The 24,139-nt window shown below is 48.8% G+C and overlaps 1 protein-coding gene across 1 annotated transcript; it reads left to right on the top strand.

The window, feature by feature from the left end:
• Positions 1–12,751: 12,751 nt before the first annotated feature.
• On the top strand, positions 12,752–23,839 carry LOC121458957 (aquaporin-11). Its single transcript, XM_041668399.1, has 3 exons — positions 12,752–13,646; positions 20,003–20,119; positions 22,683–23,839. The coding sequence occupies exons 1-3, from the start codon at positions 13,028–13,030 to the stop codon at positions 22,760–22,762; spliced, it is 816 nt and encodes a 271-aa protein (XP_041524333.1). The 5' UTR covers positions 12,752–13,027; the 3' UTR covers positions 22,763–23,839.
• Positions 23,840–24,139: the final 300 nt, after the last annotated feature.

Raw genomic sequence — 24,139 nt, 5'->3', positions numbered from 1 at the left:
TGTTGGCCTCCCCTGAGCTGAGAGCGGCTCACAAAGCCATCTTTCTAAGGAGTCCGCCTAGGACCGATTGTACAGCGCGGGGCAGGTGCTCGCGCGTAAGAAAAGCCGGCCGGACTCGGTTGGCTTCCCCCCCCCCCCCAACCTCTTTTTAAACCAACTTTCTCCTGAATCTGCCCTCTCTAAAAGTCACCAGGACAACAGGAGGGGAAAGTGAGCTGCTCCAACCCCCTTCTTTCCTCGTCCACCTTTTCACGGTGGCGTCCTCTGGGATTTCTTTTAAGGGGGAGGCCTTTTTGCTTTATTCTTTCAGGATCCTGCCTCATAGAATCTTCACAAAGAAAACTGGGGCTCCCGTTTATCTCATCCAGCCCACCGCTGCTTCCGGCCATGACAACGCCATGCAGTGTTACTCTCCTCCAACTGGGGCAGCAGCAGAAAGAAGCCTGACTTCCCCCACTGATCAAAGCAAATCAAGCCACAATTCAGTGCTTGTTGAGAAATCAGTGGTGCCAGAGAAGATGGTACCTCTCAGCACACAGCCTAAAAACACCGAAGCCTTAGTGTAAATAAAATAAAATAAAACAACAAAACAAAACATTCTCCAGTACATTGTAGAGGGACAGTAGAACCATCTGCAGCATTACCAGACTGTACTTGAACCCTCTGCCTTTTCTGCTATTGGATTCCAGCTCAGATAAACACCTACAGCCAGGAGCAGATGCACGTAAGTGAAATCCATAAAACCATGTCTACAGAGCACATGAGTGGACATAGAAAGAACCACACTGCAGCAGGAGGACCTGGCTGGGTTGGTAAAACCAGTTAAGTACTTGCCTTGAAACACACACACACGCATGTGTGCGCACACGAGCACACACACACACACACACACACACACTGCAGCATGATATGGAAAGGAAATTTCAGTGCCGGAGAGACGGCTCAGCAGTTAAGAGCACTAGCTGCTCTTCTAGAGGACCTGGGTTCAATTCCCAGAACCCGTATGGCAGCTGACAACTGTAACTCCAAGATCTGACACCTTCACACAGACATACATGCAGGCAAAGCACCAATGCACATTAAATAAATAGATAGATAGACAGATAAAAATGAAAAAGGGAAATAAATAATTAAATAAATAGACAGATAAAAATGAAAAAGGTAAATTTCAGAGCAACACGTAAAATTCCATTTTACTTTAAAAATACACATTCTACAGATACATATGCCTGTGCATATTTAAACATTTAAAGAAGGCTGGACAGATAGAGGCTGAAGTTTTAATTTAAGCAGAAATCTTCCCCTAGAGAGAAGACTGGGGAGGTAGATTTCACCTCTGCTTACATCTATTTTTAAAAACCAACAGAGTACAAAGAGAATAACTGGGTTGCCGTGAGATAATTAAGAATGTACAAGCGTCTCCTGTGTGCCAGGCGTGTGGTGTTCACGTGGACTCACCTGTTCCTGCAGTCTCGTGAAGGAGGGGCCGGTGCTTGTACCCCATGCTTGTTCTTCAGAAGTCAGTGACTTGACCAAGGTAATGTGGTGTGTATGGAGCAGAGCTGGAAATGAAGCCAGACCTCGCTGATGGCAAAGCCTGCGATCTTCCCATTGGCCTGCGGCCAGCCCTGCGACCAGCCCTGGCTCCACAGATGAGACAGTGAACACACAGTGTTTGCAATTAGGTTTATCTTGAAAGCTGCCGCTGCGGAAATTTTCGAACATATGCAGAAAGGGAAGGAACGATGTAATGAACCAATGATTATGTTAATGTTCTATTAGTGCTGTATTCTCCCACGGGGGCGGGGGAGGGGGCACTTGCTTCCGCACACGGGGGGGGGGGGGGGGGAGGATGGGCTGGGGGCACTGAGTTTCCTCTGTCTTCCCTTTGCACCTGCCTATCCGTGTAAGGATATCTTCTTTTTTTTTTTTTTTTTTTTTTTTGGTTTTTCGAGATAGGGTTTCTCTGTGGCTTTGGAGCCTGTCCTGGAACTAGCTCTGTAGACCAGGCTGGTCTCGAACTCACAGAGATCCGCCTACCTCTGCCTCCCGAGTGCTGGGATTAAAGGCGTGCGCCACCATCGCCCGGCTAAGGATATCTTCCTGAACTGAACCTGAAGTATCAGCGCTGCAGCCAGCCAGCACGCCCCAAGGCTCTCTGTTGTGATAAACCCCATGACAACTTGGGGAGGAAAGGCTGTAGTTCAGCTTCCGTGGTCCAATCACAGGCCATCATGAAAGGAAGTCTTGGTAGGAACCAGGAGGCGGGAACTGAAGCAGAGACCAGGGCTGGAGTGCTGCTTCCTGACTTGCTCACTATGGCTTGCACAGCCTGCTTCCTGAAAGCCCCCGGGACCGCCTGCCCAGGATTGGCACTGCCCACTGTGAGCTGGACCCTCTTGAGGATCAATCCTCAAACAAGGCAATGACTTACAGGCTTGTCTACAGGGCGCTTGGTGGGGGCGCTTTCCCAACTGAGGCTCTCCTCCAAGTGTGCTGCTAGCTTGTGTCACGTTGACAGATCACTAACGAGAACACGGGTGTTTGTAGGCTCACCTGGCTTGTCACCTGGGTGCTGGGAGCCAAACTCTGGTCCTGAGCAAGCCCTCTTAAGTGCTGAGTCACCTCTCCTGCCCTCCCACACGAATCTTACAGGAATACTTTAAAGCAAACTCGAGATATGTCATTCATAAATATTTCAATTTCTGAAAGGTAAAAAACAACCCACATCTACAATGCCATAATTATTCATAATAACATAACAGAAATTCCCTAAAATTACCTAGTAACCAAACCATGTACACCTTTGTCAAAATATATTTATTATATTTGTTAGTATTTATAATTCTCAAGCAGAGGTTCTCAACCTTTCTGATGCTGTAACCCTTTAATACAGTTCCAACCATGAAATTATTTTCATTACTCCTTCATGACTGTAATTTTGCTGTTATGAATTATAATATAAATATATGATCTGGAGGGTATCTGATACATGACCCCAAAGGGAAAACAACTTGATTTTTTTTTTTTTTTTGAGACAGGGTTTCTCCGTAGCTTTTTCGGTTTCTGTCCTGGAACTAGCTCTTGTAGACCAGGCTGGTCTCGAACTCACAGAGATCCGCCTGCCTCTGCCTCCAGAGTGCTGGGATTAAAGGCGTGCGCCACCACCGCCCGGCCAACTTGAGTGTTTAAGTGTCCTCAAATCCCTGCTGACTTTTTCTTCAGGTCACTGATTTACTGACTTACGTTCTTGGGTACTTCCTCAAGCCTTCTCTCCTGGAGTAGAGAGGACTATCAGCATGGTCTCAGGAAAGACGTGGGGATTAGATCCTCTGGAATTGTGTTTACTTATGGTTGTGGGCAACCATTGGGAGCTGGGAACCCAGGTCCTCCTCTGAACCATCTCTCCAGCCCTATTTATCTGTTCATTTATTTTGTTCGTTATTTTGAGACAGGATCTCACAATGAAACTCTGGCGGGGCCTGAAATCCACTATCTAGACCAGGCTGTCCTCAAACTCACTTCCGGCCTCTTCTTTCCCAGCGCCAGCATTAAAGGCGCATGCCCTCACGTTCAACTCCTTTTTTTTTTTTAATTAGAGAAAGCAGATGTTGCTTAACAAAGTGTTCATGTTTATAACCTCAGGGAAAAGAAAGTCTCTTCCAACAGTGTGCTCATAGACTGTCTCCAGGAGGTTGGGTTCTGTTGGGAAAGACCCCACCGGCTCACCCAACTCCACCGCGCACCTTTAGGTCTGAGACAGAGCTGGGCAGGGGTGTAGCGTGACTGACTTCCTTTCTGTTTTGATCCCCGCGGTGCACAATGTTTAGATCCCGAGGAAGGAGCCGGTGGACGGGACAGCCCAGCTCCCAGCACACCCGCAGCAACCCTGTTTGTGTCACAGCCACGAAGCTGTGGCAGCTCTGCCTGGTCCAGGCGCGACTCTAGGACCCAGAGGAAGCTACAAGGTTGCAGTGTCCCACACAATCAAGAACAGTGTTCTCAGGAAAGAAGTGCGGGCAGCCGCGGTTCCCCAAACACAGGAGGCTCCTGACCACCGGCCTGCGGCTGGACGGAATGTTCCTGCGAGGGAAAAGCCTGGCTTTGTGTTGTACAGGGGAGGAAAATTCCTACTGCGGTTGGGAGCCTCTCGCTCGGAACCAGGGTCTCGACTGACACCTAGCGGCCGATTTGCGGAAGAGGGACTGATGCCACGAAAGCAAGCCCAGAGCTTTGGGTTCCCACGTCATCTTCTGGACCCGCCAGGTTCCCCTCCACAGGGCCATCCTGAGGCTGGAGCCTCACAAAACCCTAAATATTAGTGTCTTGACAGTAAAATCCCATCACTCTTGTCACAGCTCCAAATGATAGAGACGCAGTTAGAGGAAGAGATCAAGTCACATACAGGACAGTGTGGAAGCCCCGTGGGTCAGAGTCTGCCTAACCTGTGTGAGCGAGGCCCTTGAAGGCAGAGTCAGTAAAGAGACCCCGGAAGGCCCGAGACTGTGGGGGGTTTTGTTTGTTTTATTTTGCTTTAACTTCTAAAACTATTATTTCATTATTTTTTTTGTGTGTATGTGTTTTGACTACATACATGAATGTCTGGGTACACAGAAGAGGGCATCTTATCTCTTAAAACTGGAGTTACAGATGATTGTGAACGGCCATGTGGACGCTGGGAACTGAACCCAGATCTTCTGTAAGAGCAGCCAGTGCTCTTGACTGCTGTGATATCTCTCCAGTTCGTGTGTGTGTGTGTGTGTGTGTGTGTGTGTTAGAACTGAGCCCCAAGGCCAGAATGCTGGCACCTTCTCTGTCCCTGAGTTATGAACTCACTCCGTAAAGCTGGAGACTCACATCCCTAAAGATGGAGACAGAACCTGGGTTTTCAGAGCCCAACAGCCTTCATCCAAACCTGCACTGGCTTCTCTGCCTGGAACTCGGCCAGTCTCCTGGACTCTCTTGAACAGCGGCTTCTGCCTCTTACCTCCTAAAAGAGTCCTTCCTCTGCTTCCAACAGGGGCCGCACCTCCCATGAACGTTGTTGTATGGATTGGAGGTGATGTGTTCCGCCATTTAATCAGGGTTTGGCACATAGTAAGCAGCGGAGTCGCAGCTTGTACTGCCATGAGTTAGACATAGGAGGGACCGGCACAGAGGTGCAGCCGGGAGCCAAGAGCGGCCCTAAGAGCCCAAGGCTCTGGCCATCTTTGGTTTGAACTCCTAATCTCGTATCACCAGACAAGCCACTTCCACCCCAGAGCCTCTTGAAAACGTAGTCAGCATGCTGTTCTAGACTCCAGAGGAACATTAGTCTATCCTGCAGGCAGTAGATCCATCTGGGGGAGTCTAAAAGTTCCAATGACGGAAGGGAATTTAGCTCAGTGGGAGAGCAGGTGCCTGGCACACACTGAAAACCCCAAACCCAAAACTAATTATTATATCACACTCTGTGCCAAAGCGGAGCCGCTGGGACTGGGGCCACGCGGGCTAGGCTTTCTGGAGCTTCCTACACGATTCTAAAGCACATCCAAGGCTGAGAACCAGTAGGCAGAGTACCCTCTAAAGGCTCTCAAAGGACAGATGAAAAACAATAATTATCTGTAATTATTAGAGATGTAGCCAAGTGTTGCGTGAGAAGTGTCAGGCACCTCACCAGGAGCTCTGGGTGTGCTGTGACACTTCCAGTTAGCCTAGGGGTGGGCGTTAAGTATGGGTGTATTTGTGTGTGCACGCCATGTGCACCGTGGTGCGTGTGTAGGGATCAGAGAGTGTGTATGGAGTCTGCTCTCTCCTTTCACCTGCACAAGGGTTCAGGGGATCACGTTCAGGGGCCAGGCTTCGAGGCATCTCGCTGGCCCAGGGGTAGGGATTTTGTAGGAGACGTAAAGGACGTCTTCCTTGCCAGGTCTCTAAGTGTGGGAGCTCCCTCTCTCGGGCCTCTGTGACGCCCACATGGAAAGTCAATTGCCATGCTCCATTTTGTGTCAGACTCAGATGACATTTGTGTTCTGTTTAGTCCTACTTATTCGGGGTCAAATGTCAAGATCCTAAAACTTACAGGTGTGTGAAATATTCCTATGAGCTTAGAGCAAAGTCTAATTCAGACCAGGTATTTCCAGATAAAATTCAGTTTCCATATATGGGCTGTAACATACATTTTTATTAATTTTTCTGTTTTGCTTTAAAAAAAGATTTATTTGTGTGTGTGTGTGTGTGTGTGTGCGTGCTTGAATGTCTGTCTGTCTGTCTGTCTGTCTGAGTGCATGTGAGCACCTGGGCCGTAGGAGTCCAGAAGAGGGATTGGATGCCCTGCAGCTGGTGTTACAGGCAATGTGAGATTGCCCAGTGTGGGTGCTGGGAACCAAACTCTGGTCTTTTACAAGTGCAGCAAACGCTCTAACTGCTGAGCCATTTATCCAGCCTCTTTGGGCTTTCTTGAAGCAAGAGCTTGTTATATGTCGCAGGTTGGCCTGGAATTCGTTATGTAGACCAGGCTGACCTGGCGGCGTTCCTTTGGCCTCTGCCTCCTGAACACTGGGGTTATATCAGCCTTCAGCTTTGTATCACCACGCCCAGCTTATTAAGTATGTTTACACTGAAAACAACAAACAACGAAAAGCAAAAACTTGGTGTAGCCACTGAAGGAATGAGTATAAGGTGCTGCCACCTTGTGGCAGAACGTGCCACACACACGCAGTCCTGCCTAAGGTTGGCAGGCGGTTCAGCCCCAGGAGCCTGCCTCTCTGCCTTGTTTCTGCAGCCTTTCTAGCCTCAGCACTGTTTTGTTTATCCAAACATAAAACAAAACAAATTGATGTCAGCAGCGTCAGAACGATAAGAGACCAAGAGACGACCACAATGCCGCCCTTCCCTTGTGTTTACTAAGGGTGGATATGCCCGCTGTCAAGTTACTCTCTGAGGACTGAAATTTTACCTAAAAGTGTTTATATCTGTGTCAGAGCTGGAGATATGGCTCAGAGGTTAAGAGCACTGGCTGCTCTTCCAGAGGACCTGAGTTCAATTCCCAGCCACCACATGGTGGCTCAGAACTATCTGTGATGAGATCTGGTGTGTGTATATATAATAAATAAATATGTGTGTGTGTGTAGGTTAAAGAACAATGTTTTGAGGCATTTCTTTCCTTTTTCTTGTGGATTATGGGAATCTCCCTGGGTCACCAGCTTACCAGTTTTGATGCATTTACCTCGAAACTGAGCCATCTTGTGAACCCTGAGGATTTTTTCTTTGTTTGTTTTGTTTTAACGGGGACAATACTGATCTCATGGTATTGTGTGGTGGTTTTTTCTGTTTTTCTTTCTGAAATGCTGTGTGTCCCACCCAGGGCCTTATGCGTGTTGGGCAGATGTTTTACCACTGAGCTGCACCCCGGCCCTCCTCGTGTTGCTGTGAAGGTAAAAGACATGCGTGGTACTGGAAAATGGATAGCAGGCGATGGATGGGACAAATGCTCCCCCTTGCTTCTGTGCTGTCCCCGGACCGATGTGAACACCTCACGCTGGGCTTTGCTGAGGTTTCTAAGTGCCGAGGCTTGGGACCCTGTGTCAGCGTCCCCAGGTTCTGCTCATGCCCTACTCCTGACCCTTCCATGTGCTCCCGGATGGACCACCGGGACCAGCTCTCTGACGTCATTCCCCACGCTCTCCCTTGCTGCCCCTTGCCGACCAACCTCTTCCTTTCTGCTGCCTCCACCTGGGGGCTCCCTCAAGCCTCCACAGGTCCACACATCACACATCCCGGCTTCTATAGATGTTGGTTCAATGCCTTATCTTCAAAGCCTTCGTGGGCCGGGCGGTGGTGGCGCATGCCTTTAATCCCAGCACTCGGGAGGCAGAGGCAGGTGGATCTCTGTGAGTTCGAGACCAGCCTGGTGTACAAGAGCTAGTTCCAGGACAGGCTCCAAAACCACAGAGAAACCCTGTCTCGGAAAAAAAAAAAAAAAAGAAAAAAAAAAAAGCCTTCGTGGTGTTCCACACAACAGAAACCCCAACCACCAACAGAAACCCCAGCCACCCCCCAGCTGCGACAGCAGTCAGCTTATAGAACAAAATGCAAGAGTCCCGCTTCCCTGAAGTCTTAGCGGTGTCTTTCCCCGGCCCCAAGGGAACCTGGCCCCCCATTCCCGCTTTTTCATTATGACTCTACAATTTTTTTAAACATTTTTTTAATTTATTTATTTATTATGTGTACAACATTCTGCTTCCCACACACCAGAAGAGGGCACCAGACCCCATTACAGATGGTTGTGAGCCACCATGTGGTTGCTGGGAATTGAACTCAGGACCTCTGGAAGAGCAGTCAGTGCTCTTAACCACTGAGCCATCTCTCCAGCCCCCGAGTGCTGGAGTTAAAGGCGTGCGCCACCGCCACCCAAGTCAAATTTATTAAATAATAGTAAATGTACAAGCTTCTTGCTGGTTTATTGACTACGAATTGCCATGCAGTCTGGATTTCCCTTGGCAGCTGGCCACTGGGAAGCAGGACTTCTTGTATTCTAGTTATTTAGTTACTTTTGAAACAGACTCTAGTGTAGCCTGAGATGACCCTCAGCGTCCGACACTCCTGCTTCAAGTATTGGGATTGCAGCAATATACTACCACGCCTGTTATACTTGATATTAATTACTGTCAATAACTGTCCAACGACACGTCAAACATCACAGCAATTGCATCCATATCTATACATATACATAGGTTATAGGATGGCTGCGGAGGGCTGAAGAGAGCCCTGTTCATCAGAGTTCCAAGAGGCCCTTGCTAGAGATGGAGGTGGATACAGGCAGTCACTGGAGGTGGTCAGGTCAGAGACTACCAAACCCAGCTGGGGAGCAATAGAATAACAGAGCTGACCTGCCCAGGGGCAGAACCATGAAGGCCAGGTGTAGCACAAGGTCCAGACAAATGGACAGACAGACAGACAACAGTGCGAGCGGGCTGCCTCAAGCAGAGGGTACCAAGATGGGGTGAAACTTGAGACAATAAGGAGTTCTGTGCCTATCAGTCCCTGGACACACACACACACACACACACACACACACACACACCGCACAGTCGGATGACAGGTTGATGGGGCCATTTCCATAGCAACTTTAGGCGTCCTTTTTTTTTTTTTTTTTTTGGTTTTTCGAGATAGGGTTTCTCTGTGGGTTTGGAGCCTGACCTGGAACTAGCTCTTGTAGACCAGGCTGGTCTCAAACTCACAGAGATCCGCCTGCCTCTGCCTCCCGAGTGCTGGGATTAAAGGCGTGCGCCACCACCGCCCAGCTAGGCGTCCTTTTTATAGGGTTCGAGGTGTTCTACCTTCTGTCCGACTGGTATGTATGATCAGTTCTAGAGCCTGGTTTTTCTGATATGGCTTTAAAGACTTATTTTTGTTTATGTGCATCGTGTGCATGTGTGAAGACATGCCGTGTGTGTGCCAGTGCTCATGGAAGGCAGAAGAGGGTGTATGAACCCCTAGAACTGGAGTCACAGGCAGGGTGAGCCCACTGGCCATCTGAGCCAGCTCTCTGGTGTGGTGTTAATATGCCCGTGTGCTACTATGTTACCACTTTTCTTTAGAGTTGAGGTCTTTTAAGGATGATCGATTAGGCTGACTGGTGATGGGACACGCCCTTAATCCCAGCACTTGGGAGGCAGAGACAGATGGATCTCTGTGGGTTTGAAGCCAGCCTGGTCTACATAACAGTTCCAGGACGGTCAAAGTCACATAATAGAGAGACCCTGTCTCAGAAAAATAATGATTGATTAGGGGCCAGAAAGACAGCTCAGTGGTTAGGTTACTTCCTGTTCTTGCTGAGGATGTGGGTTTAATTCCCAGCACCCACACGAAGGTTTACAGCCATCCATAACTGCAGTTCTTGGGGATCTGATGCATATACACAGGCGAGCATTCACATACATAAAATTAAAGTAAATATTTTAAAGAAAAGTATCAGTCTGTGTCTCACGGCGCTGGGCAGGCCGGTGTGCACGAGATACAGGGTGAACCCAAATGGAGCTGGTGGAATGCAGTCACCCAGGGCCTGAAAGCCAATTTTACACAACGTGTGCTAACTCAGGCAGGGCGCAGCCTACTCTTGGAAGCCTACTTGGCTCTCACTGCTTAATTGAAACAATGTCCAAAGTCCATTTGATGACAATGTATATCATGATCTTTAAGCCCTAACAAAGTCCAAAAGACAGATTTCCTATATGGGTCTTCCTAGCATAAGTGACTCCTTGGCACAGTAGGAAATGGATACATTCATAGAACTAATCCTCCAGGGGACTGGGAAAGGGTTCCACTCCCAGGGTTGGTTTTAAAGGGACCTCTTCCAACAGCAGCAGCCAAGAACTGCCTTTTACTTGCCTACATTCTTTTGCTCAGGCAAAAGGAAAGAGAAAGGGCTTCATTTCTCTACATGGTTTATATTTTATGAAATAACCTTTTTTTTTTCTATTGGAGCCACAGAATCTTAGCATTAACAGGGAATTCTCCTTCAAAGTTGAGGCAATCCTCCCGCCTCAGCCACCAGCATGGTAGGGTAACAGGTGTGCTAGAGTCTGGGAATTTTCACTAGGGTTATAAAACTGCACATTGGGATTGGGAAATAGATCTGAACTATGGAGAAGCTCACCTTCCCCCACCATCCCCTACCCCGCTCAGCCCTATGAACTGTGGATCTGTGGGTGATGGAGCCACGTGGGACAAGACTGAGGTAGGATGGTGCTTAGCCACGCGGAACCTCCTGCCTAAGCCAAGCATGGCAACCTTGCCTCTGCTCCGAGCACTGCTCAGTGCGAGGTCGGAGGACCCGAAGTTATCTTCCACTCCTCACTGTGGGCCGCCCAAGACGGAGAGTTATCAGAGTGTGGTGTTGGCACGGACTCTTGGACTCAGGCTGTTAAAATAACAAGTTTCAATATCAAGACACCACTCACCAAGTACTTTTTGCTCCGTGTTAAGGAGGGGTCCTGTTGTTAGCAGTGGGGGTGGGGAAGGGCTCCTTTCCTGAGGTCTGCCTGCTTTGGCTGGGATTAAGGAGTGTGCTACCACACCGCAAACCCGGGATTCTTCAGTGCGGAGAAAATCTCAGGGTGAGAAGAGAGTTTGTTTGCGCACGGACAGCAGTAGAAAGACACTCGGGGGAAAGACAGTAGGCAACCACGTGTGGGCGTGGACGTCTCGGGAACACGTGTGGGCGTGGACGTCTCAGGAATTGTAGTTAAGTGGCTGAGTCACCACTGCGTGTTGACTGTAGAGGCTTTGGGGATTCCATAGCTCAAAATGTAAGGAAGGGCTCCTTCCTTACACACACCCGTCCTTTTTAATGGTTATAGAGACGGCTCGGACAGGATTGCAATCTGATGAGGTAAAACCCTGGGTCACAAAGGTTATGCAAGGGAGATATGTCTTTCACTAGATAGATTTTCTCTTGAGATCACCAGAAAAGTGTAGGTTTACAGCTGGGAAAAGAGAAAGATTATATCAGCTTAGTCCTTAACTACTGAGCACCCATATTTTATTTCTTTGTAATTTATTTTATTTGGTTTTTCAAGACAGGATTTCTCTGTAGCTTTGGAGCCTGTCCTGGAACTAGCTCTGTAGACCGGGCTGGCCTCGAACTCAGATGGAAATCTGGACTCTCAGTTGGTGTGGGACTCCACTCCAGGCTAGCACCCTTCCCACAGCCCCTTAAACTCCCTTCTTTCCATCCTGCCTGGGGGTGACCCAGGAAGATGACCCCTCCAAGGTCCTTCCGGGTTTCCTTCCCACGCTGATGCCAACGCAAATAAGCAAAAAATAACTTCTAAGTATTTTATTTTATTTTTTTATGGCTGGAGAGACAGCCGTGGGTGCTGGGAACCGAACTCTTATATTTTTGGTTGTGAGCCTAGCCTTTAACGGCTGAGGCATCCCTCCAGCCCACTTCTAAGTATTTTAATATTTCACGATGAAGATCACAAAGGCATTAATTTAGAGGACTTCAGGCCTGAAAACCACCCCACCCCACCCCCGCAGGCAAGATGCTTCAGCAGGCGGAGGTGCTTCCCGAGGACCCGAATTTGGTCCCTGGGACCCACCTCGTGCAAGGAGAGCTAGAAAACTACTGCAGGTGGTTCTTGGGCCGCACAGGGGATGGGGCACAGTGCCCCCATAAATGGATTTACATATACATATACAAACAAAAATAATAATTCAATGTATGGGATTAAAAATAAAAAACGAGAACCAACATTCAAAGTCTGGACATAGCGGTGATAGCTCAATAATAGTGTGAATATAATTAACAATAATTGCACATGTGAAATGTGTATATGTATACACACATATGTATATACACACGTTTATACATACATGTGGAATATATACATACGTGTATATATTAAGTGTGCCATATATAATATAAAAATATATATTACATATATATGATATATATTGCACACTTACAAGAAAGTTTTGGGGTAAGTGAAGAAAAGTCAAGGCTCCTACACCCTGTGGCACAGGTCAAACCTGGGTTCTCACGCCCACTCCCAGTTGATTACAGCACCTGCCCGGAGGGACACCTCCTCGCTCCTCAACCTCAGTCTCTCTGTGAGTGGTGGTTTCAAAGATGACCTTCGGGGTTGCGCAGAGTTCAGTTTCCGGAGTGCGCCAAGTTCAAGCTGGCGACCTCAGGCCCGGCGCCGGGCGCTGCCACCAGTGGCGCGGGGGTCGCCTGGAGCCCTGAGCTAGGACGCCGGGCGCGTGCGCAGTGGTCTCGGGCTCTGCTGACCGTTGTCCCCCTCCGCCGCTGCCCAGGGACGGCTCCCCCGCCGCCTCGCCTGCCTTCCCCCCCCTCCCCGGCTCGGGTCACAGCTCCACAGCGCAGCCGGGGAGGGGAGGAGCCCTCCAGCGCAGAACTAGGGCTCTCGGCTCGGCCCGCCCAGAGGGGCGTGGGAGGGCGGGGCGGCGGACTTCGGACTCCAGCCCCCACGCTCGGCTTTCCCTGCCTCCCTCCGCTCTCCCGGGCCATCAGGGAGCCATGTCTGCGCTGCTGGGGCTCCGGCCCGAGGTGCAGGACACCTGCACCTCGCTGGGGCTGATGCTCTTGGTCGTGCTGCTCATGGGGCTGGCCCGCGTGATCGCCCGGAGACAGCGGCACAGGCCCACGGCCCACGCCTTCATCCTGGAGTTTCTAGCCACCTTCCAGCTCTGCTGCTGCACCCACGAGCTCCAACTGCTGAGTGAGCAGGAACCCGCGCACCCCACCTGGACGCTGACCCTCATCTACTTCTTTTCCTTGGTGCATGGCCTGACCCTGGTGGGCACAGCTAGCAACCCGTGCGGCGTGATGATGCAGATGATTCTGGGGGGTATGTCCCCGGAGTCGGGGGCCATGAGGTTGTTGGCTCAGCTGGTTAGCGCCCTGTGTAGCAGGTACTGCGTAAGCGCCCTTTGGAGCCTGAGTCTGACCAAGTACCACTTCAACGAGAGGAGCTTAGCTTGCAAGAATCCCATCCACACGGACATGTCCAAAGCGATCATCACAGAGGCCATCTGCTCCTTCATTTTCCACAGCGCTCTACTGCACTTCCAGGAGGTCCGAGCCAAGCTTCGCATCCACCTGCTGGCTGCACTCATCACCTTTTTGGCCTATGCAGGTTTGTCCTTCCCACAAAACACTAGGCTAGGCGGTACCGAACCCCCATGACCAGAGGTTCCAAGTTCTTTACCGATACATTTGAGTCCCCTACTTCGATGTGATGGAATACTTGCACCCTTCCCCGGGCCCCTTATTGTTATTCTGACCACTTTGCAGCAAGTGCCTAGCGGTTGGCGCCAACATACAGATCGTCATTCAGTGCTGTTTTGAACACCCAGAGAAAGCAGACACTCCCGTGCCGAAACTAAGATGTCGTTAGATTACTGCCAAGGGCTTAGATAGCCTACAAGGGGCTGTTTTAATGTCAGAAAGGTGGCTTATCAGTTACGGCTTTCATGCCAAGCTGGTATAGATTGCTTTTGACACCCTTACTGAGAAATGATCCCGGCTAAAGTTCCTTCCAGCTTGAAGTGCATGGTTGGTCAGGAGTTAAGAGTGGGAGCAGAAGTTCCGTTTCGCGTTTCCTACAGACACTTGCCGTATTTCCTTTTGGAGAGTTTACACGGGAATTTTTAAAGTAATCTAGCATGAAAGGTGTGTTTCAAAATTAAATTGTGCTCAAACAAGCTCTTTAAAAGCAAGTAAGTCTCAGCTAGGTGTGGTGGCACACGCCTTTAATCCCAGCACTTGGTAGCCAGAGGCCAGAGGGTAATGGTAAATTCAAGGCCAGACAGTAGTAAATACTGAAATCCTGTCTACGGAAAACAAAACAAAAACCAGAAAAAGATCTCCAGAAGTCCTATTTACTTATTTACCTTGACAAACCTCGGCTTTAATGATAAGATGTGCCTTAGTGGGTCACTTAAAAGGATGAAATTCTTTACTGGGATTTAGTGGAATTATAAAAATGTTCTAGAGGCATGAATACACTGAAGGAGACTTATAGTAATAGTCTCTTCTCCCACTAAAGGTGGAGCCATGGGAAATGGTAAAGAGCTCTTCCTAGCATCCGTCAGGCTCTGCGTTCAGCCCCTGGTGTGGCAAACAAAATTCCTTTAAACTGAGGAAAGTATATTTCAAGAGTGTGTTTGACTTCCTAGGGTAAGATGAAAGACTACCCAATTTTCCCTTCTTTGAACCTAGTACTAGTTTCTTAGTAGACGCACATGAAAATCCACTGTGGGGGCACAGAAGAGGGCAGGTGCTTATCTGAGGAGCCAGTGCATCAGCTTCAGCTAAAGCAGAAGCATTGCTATGTGTGAGCCCTGTTAGCCACAGCCTTGTATTTGCCAATTAAAGCAGAAAAGAGCCGGGCAGGTGATTCATGCCCGTAATGCTAGTGCTGGAGAGGTAGAGGCAGGAGGATTAAGGTCATCTTCTGCTACATGGTGGGTATGAGGTCAGTCTCTAAAAACAAAAAAAAAAAAATTGAGATTTGTTTATAGTTATAAAAAAGAAAACCATTCATGACACCCAGATCTTTCTCATTCTGCCTCACTCCCCTGCCTCTGTTGACTGTTGTGGTGCTGGTGTTCTTGTATTTTTATGTTTTTAGCACCAAGTTATGATTCCATAAATATTATGCATACTATTAATTGTTCTGGGCTCAGAATGTAGTTCACAGAAAAAATGCTGGTGTATGCACATGGCCCTGGTCTCACCCAGGGGTAAAAATGGCATTCCAAAGAGAAGCAGAGTGACACTTTTAGTCCTTCATGAGTAAAAAGCCAGTGGAGGACTCTAGAATGCCGTTTGGAGGGCTCTGAAACTCTGCCGGTTTCCTGAATGTGACTACTCACATTACCTGGGGGTCTCAACAATCTGTGTTCAGATCACCGAGGCGGTGTAAACATATGCCCACCTGGCGCAGAGATCCGCCTCTCACTGCCCTTGGAAGGAGCTCGGCAGTGGCGCGGGTTAAAGTTCTCCCCAGGTGATCCCATTACGAAACCACGGTTGTGAACGTCGCTCTGGAGTCCAGACCTGCCTTGGCCACCTCGGCAGCCGCTAGCTCCACGTGCCTGTGTAGATGAAAGCATGGGCACCGCAGGCAGCAGGCCCATCGCACATCCGCTCACCGCACTGCACTGCAGCTGGTGGCTATGGCATTGGACGGGGCTTGAGACTCCAGGGCTGGAACCAAACACACAGCTAACTAGCTACATCAATTCAGTCTATTACAGATGTGTTTCTACCAGTATAAGGGCGATAAGTCCCCCCAGGGTACCTGATACAGACCGGATCACTTTGCTAAAGATTCATGAGTCATCTTAATTCTTACGATCATCTATGGATGAGCACATCGCTATTATTCCAGAGTGAGTAAAACAAGTGACAGCCAGCAGTGAAATGCCTTGTCTCGGGCTGCAAACCGTCTAGGCTGGAACCACGGAACCACTGCTCAGGCCACTATCGCGCTTCCTCAGGAGTTACAAAGGCGCGCACGATCACGTACGGCTTGGGAATGAAGAGGGAATGAAGTTCTGACGTACGCCATGTAGACGAACCTGACGTGAAGCCGAAGAAGCCAGGCACAAAAGGGCCAATACTGTGTGACTCTACTTCCAGGAAACAATACAGACAAATTCCAAGAGTAAGGGAGTAAATAGAGGCGACCAGAACAGGGTCGAGGAAAGAACGGGTAGGGGTGCATGATTGAGTAGGTGCGGGGTTCGTGTTTGAAGCAATGGAACGCTTTTTGGAAAGATTGGATCAGGGGTGTTGGTTGAGGCCTGTAACCTGGGGAAGCTAAGGCAAGAGGATGATAAATTCAGGTAAGCCTGGGCTACATAGTGAGTTTGAGGCCAGCCTAGGCTACACGAGATCCTATCATAAACAGGTTGGAAAGGAAGAACACTGGGAAAACTTCAGGGACTGGGATACTTCTGGGAAAAGACTACGCCATCAGCAGGCCAGAAAGCTGCGAACAGCAGATGGCAGGCTTTATGACGTATGTGCATGTGGGAATTTAACATTTTTAATTATTAAATGATTCTGTTGCCAATGAATCCTTAAACCCTGGGTTAAACAGGCTTCTAATTTTAAGGTCTTACAGAGACATGGCTTTGCTTCTATGAAGTGTGAAACTCCAGGAGGAGGGTGTGGAACAGGCCTGAGGTCCTTTTATCCAGAGTGGGTGGCCCCAGAGAAGCCACCTTGGAAAGGACCACACTTACACTTATCACCACCGGTCAGACGTCATCACTGCTCTACAGAGAATGTGCCTTGGACTAGGTGAATGTCTGGTGCCGATTTGAGCGCAGAGCTGCAGGCTCCTAGTGTTGTGTGTGGGGCTCAGTACCCCATTCTTATGGCTGGAGGCTCAGACTATACACTCTGAATTTTCATGTGTGAACAGAGGCATCTTGTCGTTACCACGTACATACTGACTGGCTCTCGGCTTTCCTCACAAAAGAGAAAAGCTTTGTGGGTAAGCAGAGCCATCAACTGTCTTTTTTTAAAGACGGAGTCTTTTCTTGCTGTGTTGTTACCCAGGCTGCTCTCAAATGCCCACTTAATTGATCCTCCACCTCAGCTTCCATTCTCTGAAAACTTATTTATTTTGTATGTGTGTGTGTGTGGGGGGGGGATATACATGCTCTAGCCCCTATGTAGACAGCTGAGGACAACTTGATAGTACCACATCTCCCCTTCCACCATGTGGGTCCCTCGGGTTGTCCTCAGGTTGTCAAGCAAGAACCTTAAGCTTCAGAGCCACCTTGCTGGCCCCCACCTGTGCTTCCTGAACAGCTGGGGTCCCAGGTATGCAATGCCAGGCCCGGAACTGCCGAGCTGTAAGCTACTGATGAAGGTAATGGAGAAATGCATTCACTTTCTGTGCATAATCAGGTATTTTAAAACGTTAAGCATGGATGTTGTCTTTATTGCTGTAGTTTCTCGTGTGTAGAATTTTAAACTACACGCTGTCTATGACATAATGCCCGTGTCCCCTACAGAGAAAGCTATGAGCAGAGCTCAGACATGCTCTCCAGATCTGGAGCTAGGACCCAGCAGATTATCACCGCACAAGCAGCCAGACTTTCTAACTTCTCCCCGCCCCTCCCTGGAGAAACTGTAGTATTTTTACTTGATCCACCATCACTTCTGGGTTTTTAGTATCCGTCCAGCTGGGACTGCAGGTGAGAGTATTTGTCCAACGAAAAAGAAACTAAGAGCTTAAATATATCTTCATTTAAAACAGGAACTAAATAAAACGAATACAATCACCAATTTCCAAATGAAAACTAGTTTCCAGACAAGTGAGACAGCTCAGCGGGTTAAGACGCTGCCACCAAGCCTTACGACCTGAGTTTGGTCTCTGGGACCCACGTGGTGGGAAGAAAACCACTCTGAAAGTTGTCCTCTGACCACCACATGAATGCTGAGGTACCCAGGTGCATCCCCTCACCAGATAAACCCAAACACCAAAAACTAGTTTAAACAATGGTCCCAAATTTTTCACAACACCAGTCTAATTTTGCTGTTAAGAGGCCAGGTTGAGTTGGACTGTGTGCCCTTAGGTATTTGTGTCCTGTTTCCCCATCTTTGAGATGGGTACTGCTATCTCAGCGGGTATGAGGAATTGCATTTCAAACTCACAGCTTGCTCCTGGCATAAACGAGGAAATGTGGCTTTCGTCCCTATTTCTCTGCCCTGCCATTTCCCACGGGTCTCCTGTATTGTGTGACCATTTTTGCAGGATTCTAATCGACCTCACATTTCCTTTAGCCAGAAGTGCGTCATGAAGACCGCCCAGCACAGCCACCAGAGCCTGAGGAGAAATTCCCTCCCAGCTAGAATCCTGAGGCAGCGCAGAACAACCCACCCCCTCCGCCCCCAGGTGTGGGGTGTATACGTGAAGGACCCAGGTGTGGGGTGCATACGTGAAGGACCTAGGTGATGCTGATATTGAGTAGATGGTTTCATTTTGGGGCGAGACGGGCAAACCTGAGATCACTTGTGCAGCTGCTTCTGTTTCGGCAGTAGTGGGATCAAAAGCCAAGAAGGCTTGCTCACATCTGGCCGCAGGTGCTTGTCACCTGGGGCACCTTGGTTCCCTCCACAGAGTCTCTCGTCCTCCAGCAGCCTAGACTACTAACAGGTGCAGAGCATTGTTCCAAGAAAGCAAAGAAGTGGGGGTCCAGACACCACAGCGACTCAGAATTTTGCATCCAGAACGCAGCCTGACCTCTGCTGCACTTTGTCAGTTCAAATCACAGAGCTGACCCTACCTGAGGGACGCCATGGTCCTAGTCGCAGTTCCCACAGGCCCGGAGGGTTCGAGGACAGGGAAGGGACAGAGCTTCAGTTCCAAGACGTAAGAGATTTCATGAAGTCGGACCTAACAGTCTTCACATGCCATGGCCCGCGGTACTGAAGCGAAGCAAACAAGTGGTCGGTCAACGGCTCGGGGCGTTTCTAATGACAAAGATCTGGACGTCTTTACGTTTCTGCCCATGGCATTTAGTACAAAGGAGCCGAATTTACTCTATTTCTGTGGAAACTGTAAAGAGCAACTGCCAATCAAACAATTCTCTTGAACTTAGCGCTAAGGGTCCCCAGATCTCATTAGGGCTGACATTCCACGGTGGCTGTTGGAGAATGATTCTGATGTCCTCAGATGACACCCGTTATAGCTGCTGGGGCACGGGTCGCGGTTGGTGAGTTTAGTTCACTGCTCAGCAGCCTCCTCTCAGCAGCGCCGTTCCTGGCCTGGGAAATCTCAGTAATGAGTCCCAGGAAAGGCTCCCAATTCCCAGCTCCCCTTGACCCCATTCCATCAAGACAGTTAACATGCTACAGAGGCCCATGTCTGTCACAGTTCATGTGTGTGAAGAAGCGTCCACTTGGAAGGGGCACGCCACGGGCACTAGCAAATACACCGCTACGGCTCTGCCAAGCAGTGTTGGTCAGTCATCCAGCCTTCCTTCCCTTGTTGGCTATGACTACATCAGGAGGCCATTGTGGCCAGGCTGGCTGCCACCACATCCAGGATCCACCTGTCTCCACCCCCAATGCTGCAGTTAGAGCACATGCAGCACCTACCCGTCTGGGGACTCGAACTCGGGTCTCCCTTCATACTCCTGCAGCAAGCAGTCTGGCCCTCATTTCTTAATCCTTGTAACTGCTTTCTGTCTTTGAGTTCTGCCATTCAGTCACCTAAGCACGCTGCTGATGGGAAAACATGGATGCACTAGGAATGCTTCGGTCTATTTTACTTTCCGTTTTTCATGAAAAGGCACGCGTGTGCTCAGGAGGGGCTGCACCATTTCCTCCATACACAGACACGCGTGTGCTCAGGAGGGGCTGTGCTGTTTCCTCCATCCACAGGCACGCATGTGCTCATGTGTGCTCAGGAGGGGCTGCACCTTTTCCCGTCTAACCACAGTCCCCTCTCACCTCTGTCACTCACAGGAGGGAGCCTCACCGGAGCGCTGTTTAACCCGGCTCTGGCGCTGTCTCTGCACTTCCCCTGCTTTGATGAATCCTTCTACCAGTTCTTTGTAGTATACTGGATTGCTCCTTCTCTAGGTAAGCATATTTTTATTTATTATAGGTTAGGGTATTTAATAGATTAATTATGTGTGTGGGTGTTTTTTGCATGCATGCGTGTGCACTGCGTGTGTGCCTAGTGCCCTTGGATCTCCTGGAACTGTACTGTAGTTAGCGGATGGGTGTGAGCTGTCATGTGGGTCCTGGGAATTTTTGTTTTTTGTTTGTTTTTTGTTTTTTCGAGACAGGGTTTCTCTGTAGCTTTGGTGCCTGTCCTGGAACTAGCTCCTGTAGACCAGGCTGGCCTCGAACTCACACCACCACCCGGCTAACCAATTGCTGTGAAGAGCAAACAGCGCTCTTAACTGCCGAGTCATCTTTCCAGCCTCCAAAGTTAAATATTTTAAAATATTGTATCTCAAAATATGACAATACATGAGCCAGGAATGATGACACATGGCTTTAATCCCAGCACTCAGGAGGCAGAGGCAGGAAGATCTTTAAGTTAGAAAGTTTGAGGCTAGCCTGGTCTACAAAAGCAAGTTCCAGGACAGTCAGGGATGTTACACAGAGAAAACAAAACAAAACCACACAAGAATGTTATACTATCAATTTCTGAAGCCAGAGAAGAGACAAAAAGAAAAACTTAGCATGCTAGAAAAGCATTTTTATTTCGTGCTGTGTCCCTGGAAGCTGCATGTGCAGGGGCATTCACCCGTGTGTACATGTGGAGACTAGAGGGTGATTTTTTGGGTCCATGACTCTCTATTCTTATGATAGAGAGCTCTCCCGTTCTAGCTAGACTGACCGGCAGGCGAGCTCAGTGTCTATCCATCTCTGTCCCCAACTCCAAGGCTGGGCTTACAAGGCACATGCTGCCACGCCCAACTTTTATGCAGGTACCTGGGATCCAAATTCACGTCCTCATGATCAAACAACAAGCACTTACCCACCAAGCCATCACCCCAGCTCCTGATGCTGTGTTTGGACAGACAGCTGCAGATATGGTTTAGCGCTTCCCTACTTGAAGGGGACAATGAAAGGTCGTTACTTCCATTCAAAAATAATCCTTCAGTTGCACCTGGAGTGGAGCCTGAAATTCTAGTGACTGCTGAGGCAGGAGGATTACAAGCATAAGGCCTGCTTGGGCTACAAAGCAAGTTCAAGTCCAGCTTGGACAACTTACTGAGATTGTCCCAAAATGCAGTGTGAAAACCAGGACGAGGTTAGAGTGGTAGAGAACTTGCCCTGCATGCCCAGGTCCTTGGGTTCTAATCTAGGCCATAATAACTTTTTAGTAGCCAGAGACGTGGTTCTGTTGATAGAGTGCTTGCCTGGCCCTGGGCTCAGCCCCAGCACTGCATAAAGCTGGGGATGGTGGTCACGCCTGTAGCTGGGGATGGTGGTCAGCCTGTAGTCAGGGATGGTGGTCATGCCTGGAGTCTCTGCACCCAGGAGGTAGAAGCAGGAGGAGCAGAAGTTCAAGGTCACTTTCAATTACTCAGAGAGTTTGAGACCAGCCTGCACTACAAAACTTATCTCAAAAATGATAAAATAAATCTTTTTTTTTGCACTAAATACTTTTCCCCAAATTTGTGAGTTCCAAAGCAAATATCATTTAATCATTTAGGTTGCTTTCCATATTTGTCAAAGAGCATCCTGTACAACACTGTCATCCACGTAGCCTCACACTGACTCCTAAGTCCCATCCGCGTTACTGCAGTCGGGATCAGGACGGGGACATGGCCCACGAAGTGCGTCCGTAGCATGCTCGAGGCTCTATTCATCGTATCAGAGAAACAAAAACTCTTTTAAAGAGGGATCAAGGAATGTACTATAAAGATAATACGCATTTTATATATTGCCAGTGTTTATGTTACCAGCATTTCTTCCTTTTACTTAGTCATCAGCTAAATAAAATAGGCAAAACACCTATACAATAAAAGTAATTTATAAAAAGTTAAAAAAGATTGAAGATTTGAGGTTGGAGGCGCTACTCAGTGGTCACAGCTTCTCTAGTGTATGCAAAGCCTGGATTGAAGAGACAACATTGCAAAAACAACAAACACAAAAACGAAGCATTACTAATTGTTTTAAACTATAAAGACGGAAGCACTGGTTTTAGGTATTTGCGTGGGACACATCTGTAAAACCCGCTATGATGGCCCATGAAGCCAGAGCGAGAGCCTCACATACACACCCAGACACTCTGGGTGAATATCCCAAGGGAGCTATCCAGGTATTTCCTCCCTTGGAGTCCCACCTACTCTCCAGAGATTTTTCTTTTCTTTAATCTATGTTTGCTCTACTTTAAAACAACAAAAACATCAAAATGTGAGAGCTCCTGCCTCCCGAGCCACCTTTGAGGCGTGGAGAAAACTCGGCCACTTGGCGGGGGAACAAAGGACTTAAGCGCAGGGTTTCTCACCGGCCTGGACTGGAGCGAAGCGGAAGTAGAGCGAGTCCCACGGCTTCAGTGCCGTAACCCCCAGTGCGCACCGTTGTTGCCGGACAGAGAAGCACAGAAACGCGAGCACAATCTTAATTTGTTCCCACACAGGCACGACCGCCTTCCCTACAGACTTTGGGTTTTGTCTTCCAGGCGTGCTGCTGATGATCCTGACGTTCAGCTTTTTCCTTCCGTGGCTGCACAACAACCAAACGACGAACAAAAAGGAGTAACGACTCCCACAGACTCAGACTCAGTCACCGGACAGTCAGGGGGGTCTGACCCACGTGACCCCCTCTCAAACTCGGGCCGCACTGGACTCGCCGCTGTCTCAACGTCCTCTGTGGACGGCGTCTTAATGTTTTCACGACCTGCACTTAAAATTACTGTGAAAATGAGGTAGCCTGTCTTCCCAACTAAGACCTGTTCTTCTGAGTGATGTATTAAATGCTGCTAGAAAAGGCTCATTCATTAATCCTCTATAAATCCCCGGTGATTACTCACCGTGATAAAAAACCAAGTGAATACAAAGTTAAGTGGGGGAGGACCAAAGAAATTCTGTACTGTCCCTCTGAATGACCTGGGCTCTAAGCTCAAGCATCACACTCGGGGAGCGAGAGGAGGTGCTTTTCGGCCACATCTCAGTGACACCATCAGTGATGGCATCTCTTAAAAGAAGAGTTGGTTTGACACAGGGTCTCACTTGTGGCCTGGCTGCCCTGCAGCTTCCGTCTGGACCAGGCTGGCCTCAAACGTGCAGTGATCCTTTCGCCTCTGCCTCCCAAAGGAGATTACAGAGGTGTGCCGTCACAAACAGGGTTTATTTTTGTTTGGGAATATGGGCTCACATGATGTAGCCCAGGTTGGCCTTGAACTCACCATCCCCTTGAGTGCTGGGATTATAGATTCATACTACTGCAACTGCCTCAGGTTTCCTAACTTTTAAATAAATTCTAAGCCTGAAACGGTTTCTCTTAAGTAGCCGGTTTCAGCCAATTGTCTTAATAGGATGTGGCGAAACACCCCACAGCCGGGATTTGATCTCTTCACTTCCCAACTGCACTTGACAGCTCCCTGGAGATGCAGCTGGGTTCTTGCTCTGTGGCTTTATTTCTGTAATGACGCACTGGCATGCTCAAATGACATTCCAACGACAAACCGTGGGAACGAGTTGTTCACCTCCAGTTTACACGCTCAGAAGCTAAGCCTAGAGGTGTAACTCTACATGAGCTTCTCAGCAACAAAAACTCCTTCCAGCCCGCAGAGACTGGAGGAAAAGGTTCTCAATATTAAATTCTTTTTATGAAACTTAGAAACTCAGTATTTTCCTTTCTTCTTTTTGTGTATGTACATGAGTGCATGTATGTGTGTGCACACGTATGTGCAGGTGCCCCAGGACGCCAGAACAGGATCTCCTGGAGCTGGAGTTACCTCTGGAAGAACAACCAGTGCTCTTAAACCTGAGCCATCTCTTCAGCCCCAGCAAGTGCTCTTAACTGATGAGCCGTCTCTTCAGGCCTTTAGCGTTTCTTCATTGAAAGCCTTATTAGGAAGTCCAATTTTTTTTAATTTAAATTTCTATCTCATTATTTTGTGTGTAACATGTGTCA

Source organism: Microtus oregoni, unplaced genomic scaffold, assembly GCF_018167655.1.
Source record: "Microtus oregoni isolate MIOR12 unplaced genomic scaffold, Mior012 000018F_ref0000195, whole genome shotgun sequence".
Lineage (NCBI taxonomy): Eukaryota > Metazoa > Chordata > Mammalia > Rodentia > Cricetidae > Microtus > Microtus oregoni.
The sequence above is the reverse complement of the archived record's forward strand: the minus strand, read 5'-3'. Positions and strand labels throughout refer to the sequence as shown.

Excerpts from the sequence above, each read along its gene's own strand:
- LOC121458957 (XM_041668399.1), top strand. The coding sequence starts at position 13,028 with ATGTCTGCGCTGCTGGGGCTCCGGCCCGAGGTGCAGGACACCTGCACC. Across the intron at positions 13,647-20,002 it reads CACCTTTTTGGCCTATGCAG|GAGGGAGCCTCACCGGAGCG; the intron begins GTTTGTCCTTCC and ends TGTCACTCACAG. Across the intron at positions 20,120-22,682 it reads CTGGATTGCTCCTTCTCTAG|GCGTGCTGCTGATGATCCTG; the intron begins GTAAGCATATTT and ends TTTGTCTTCCAG.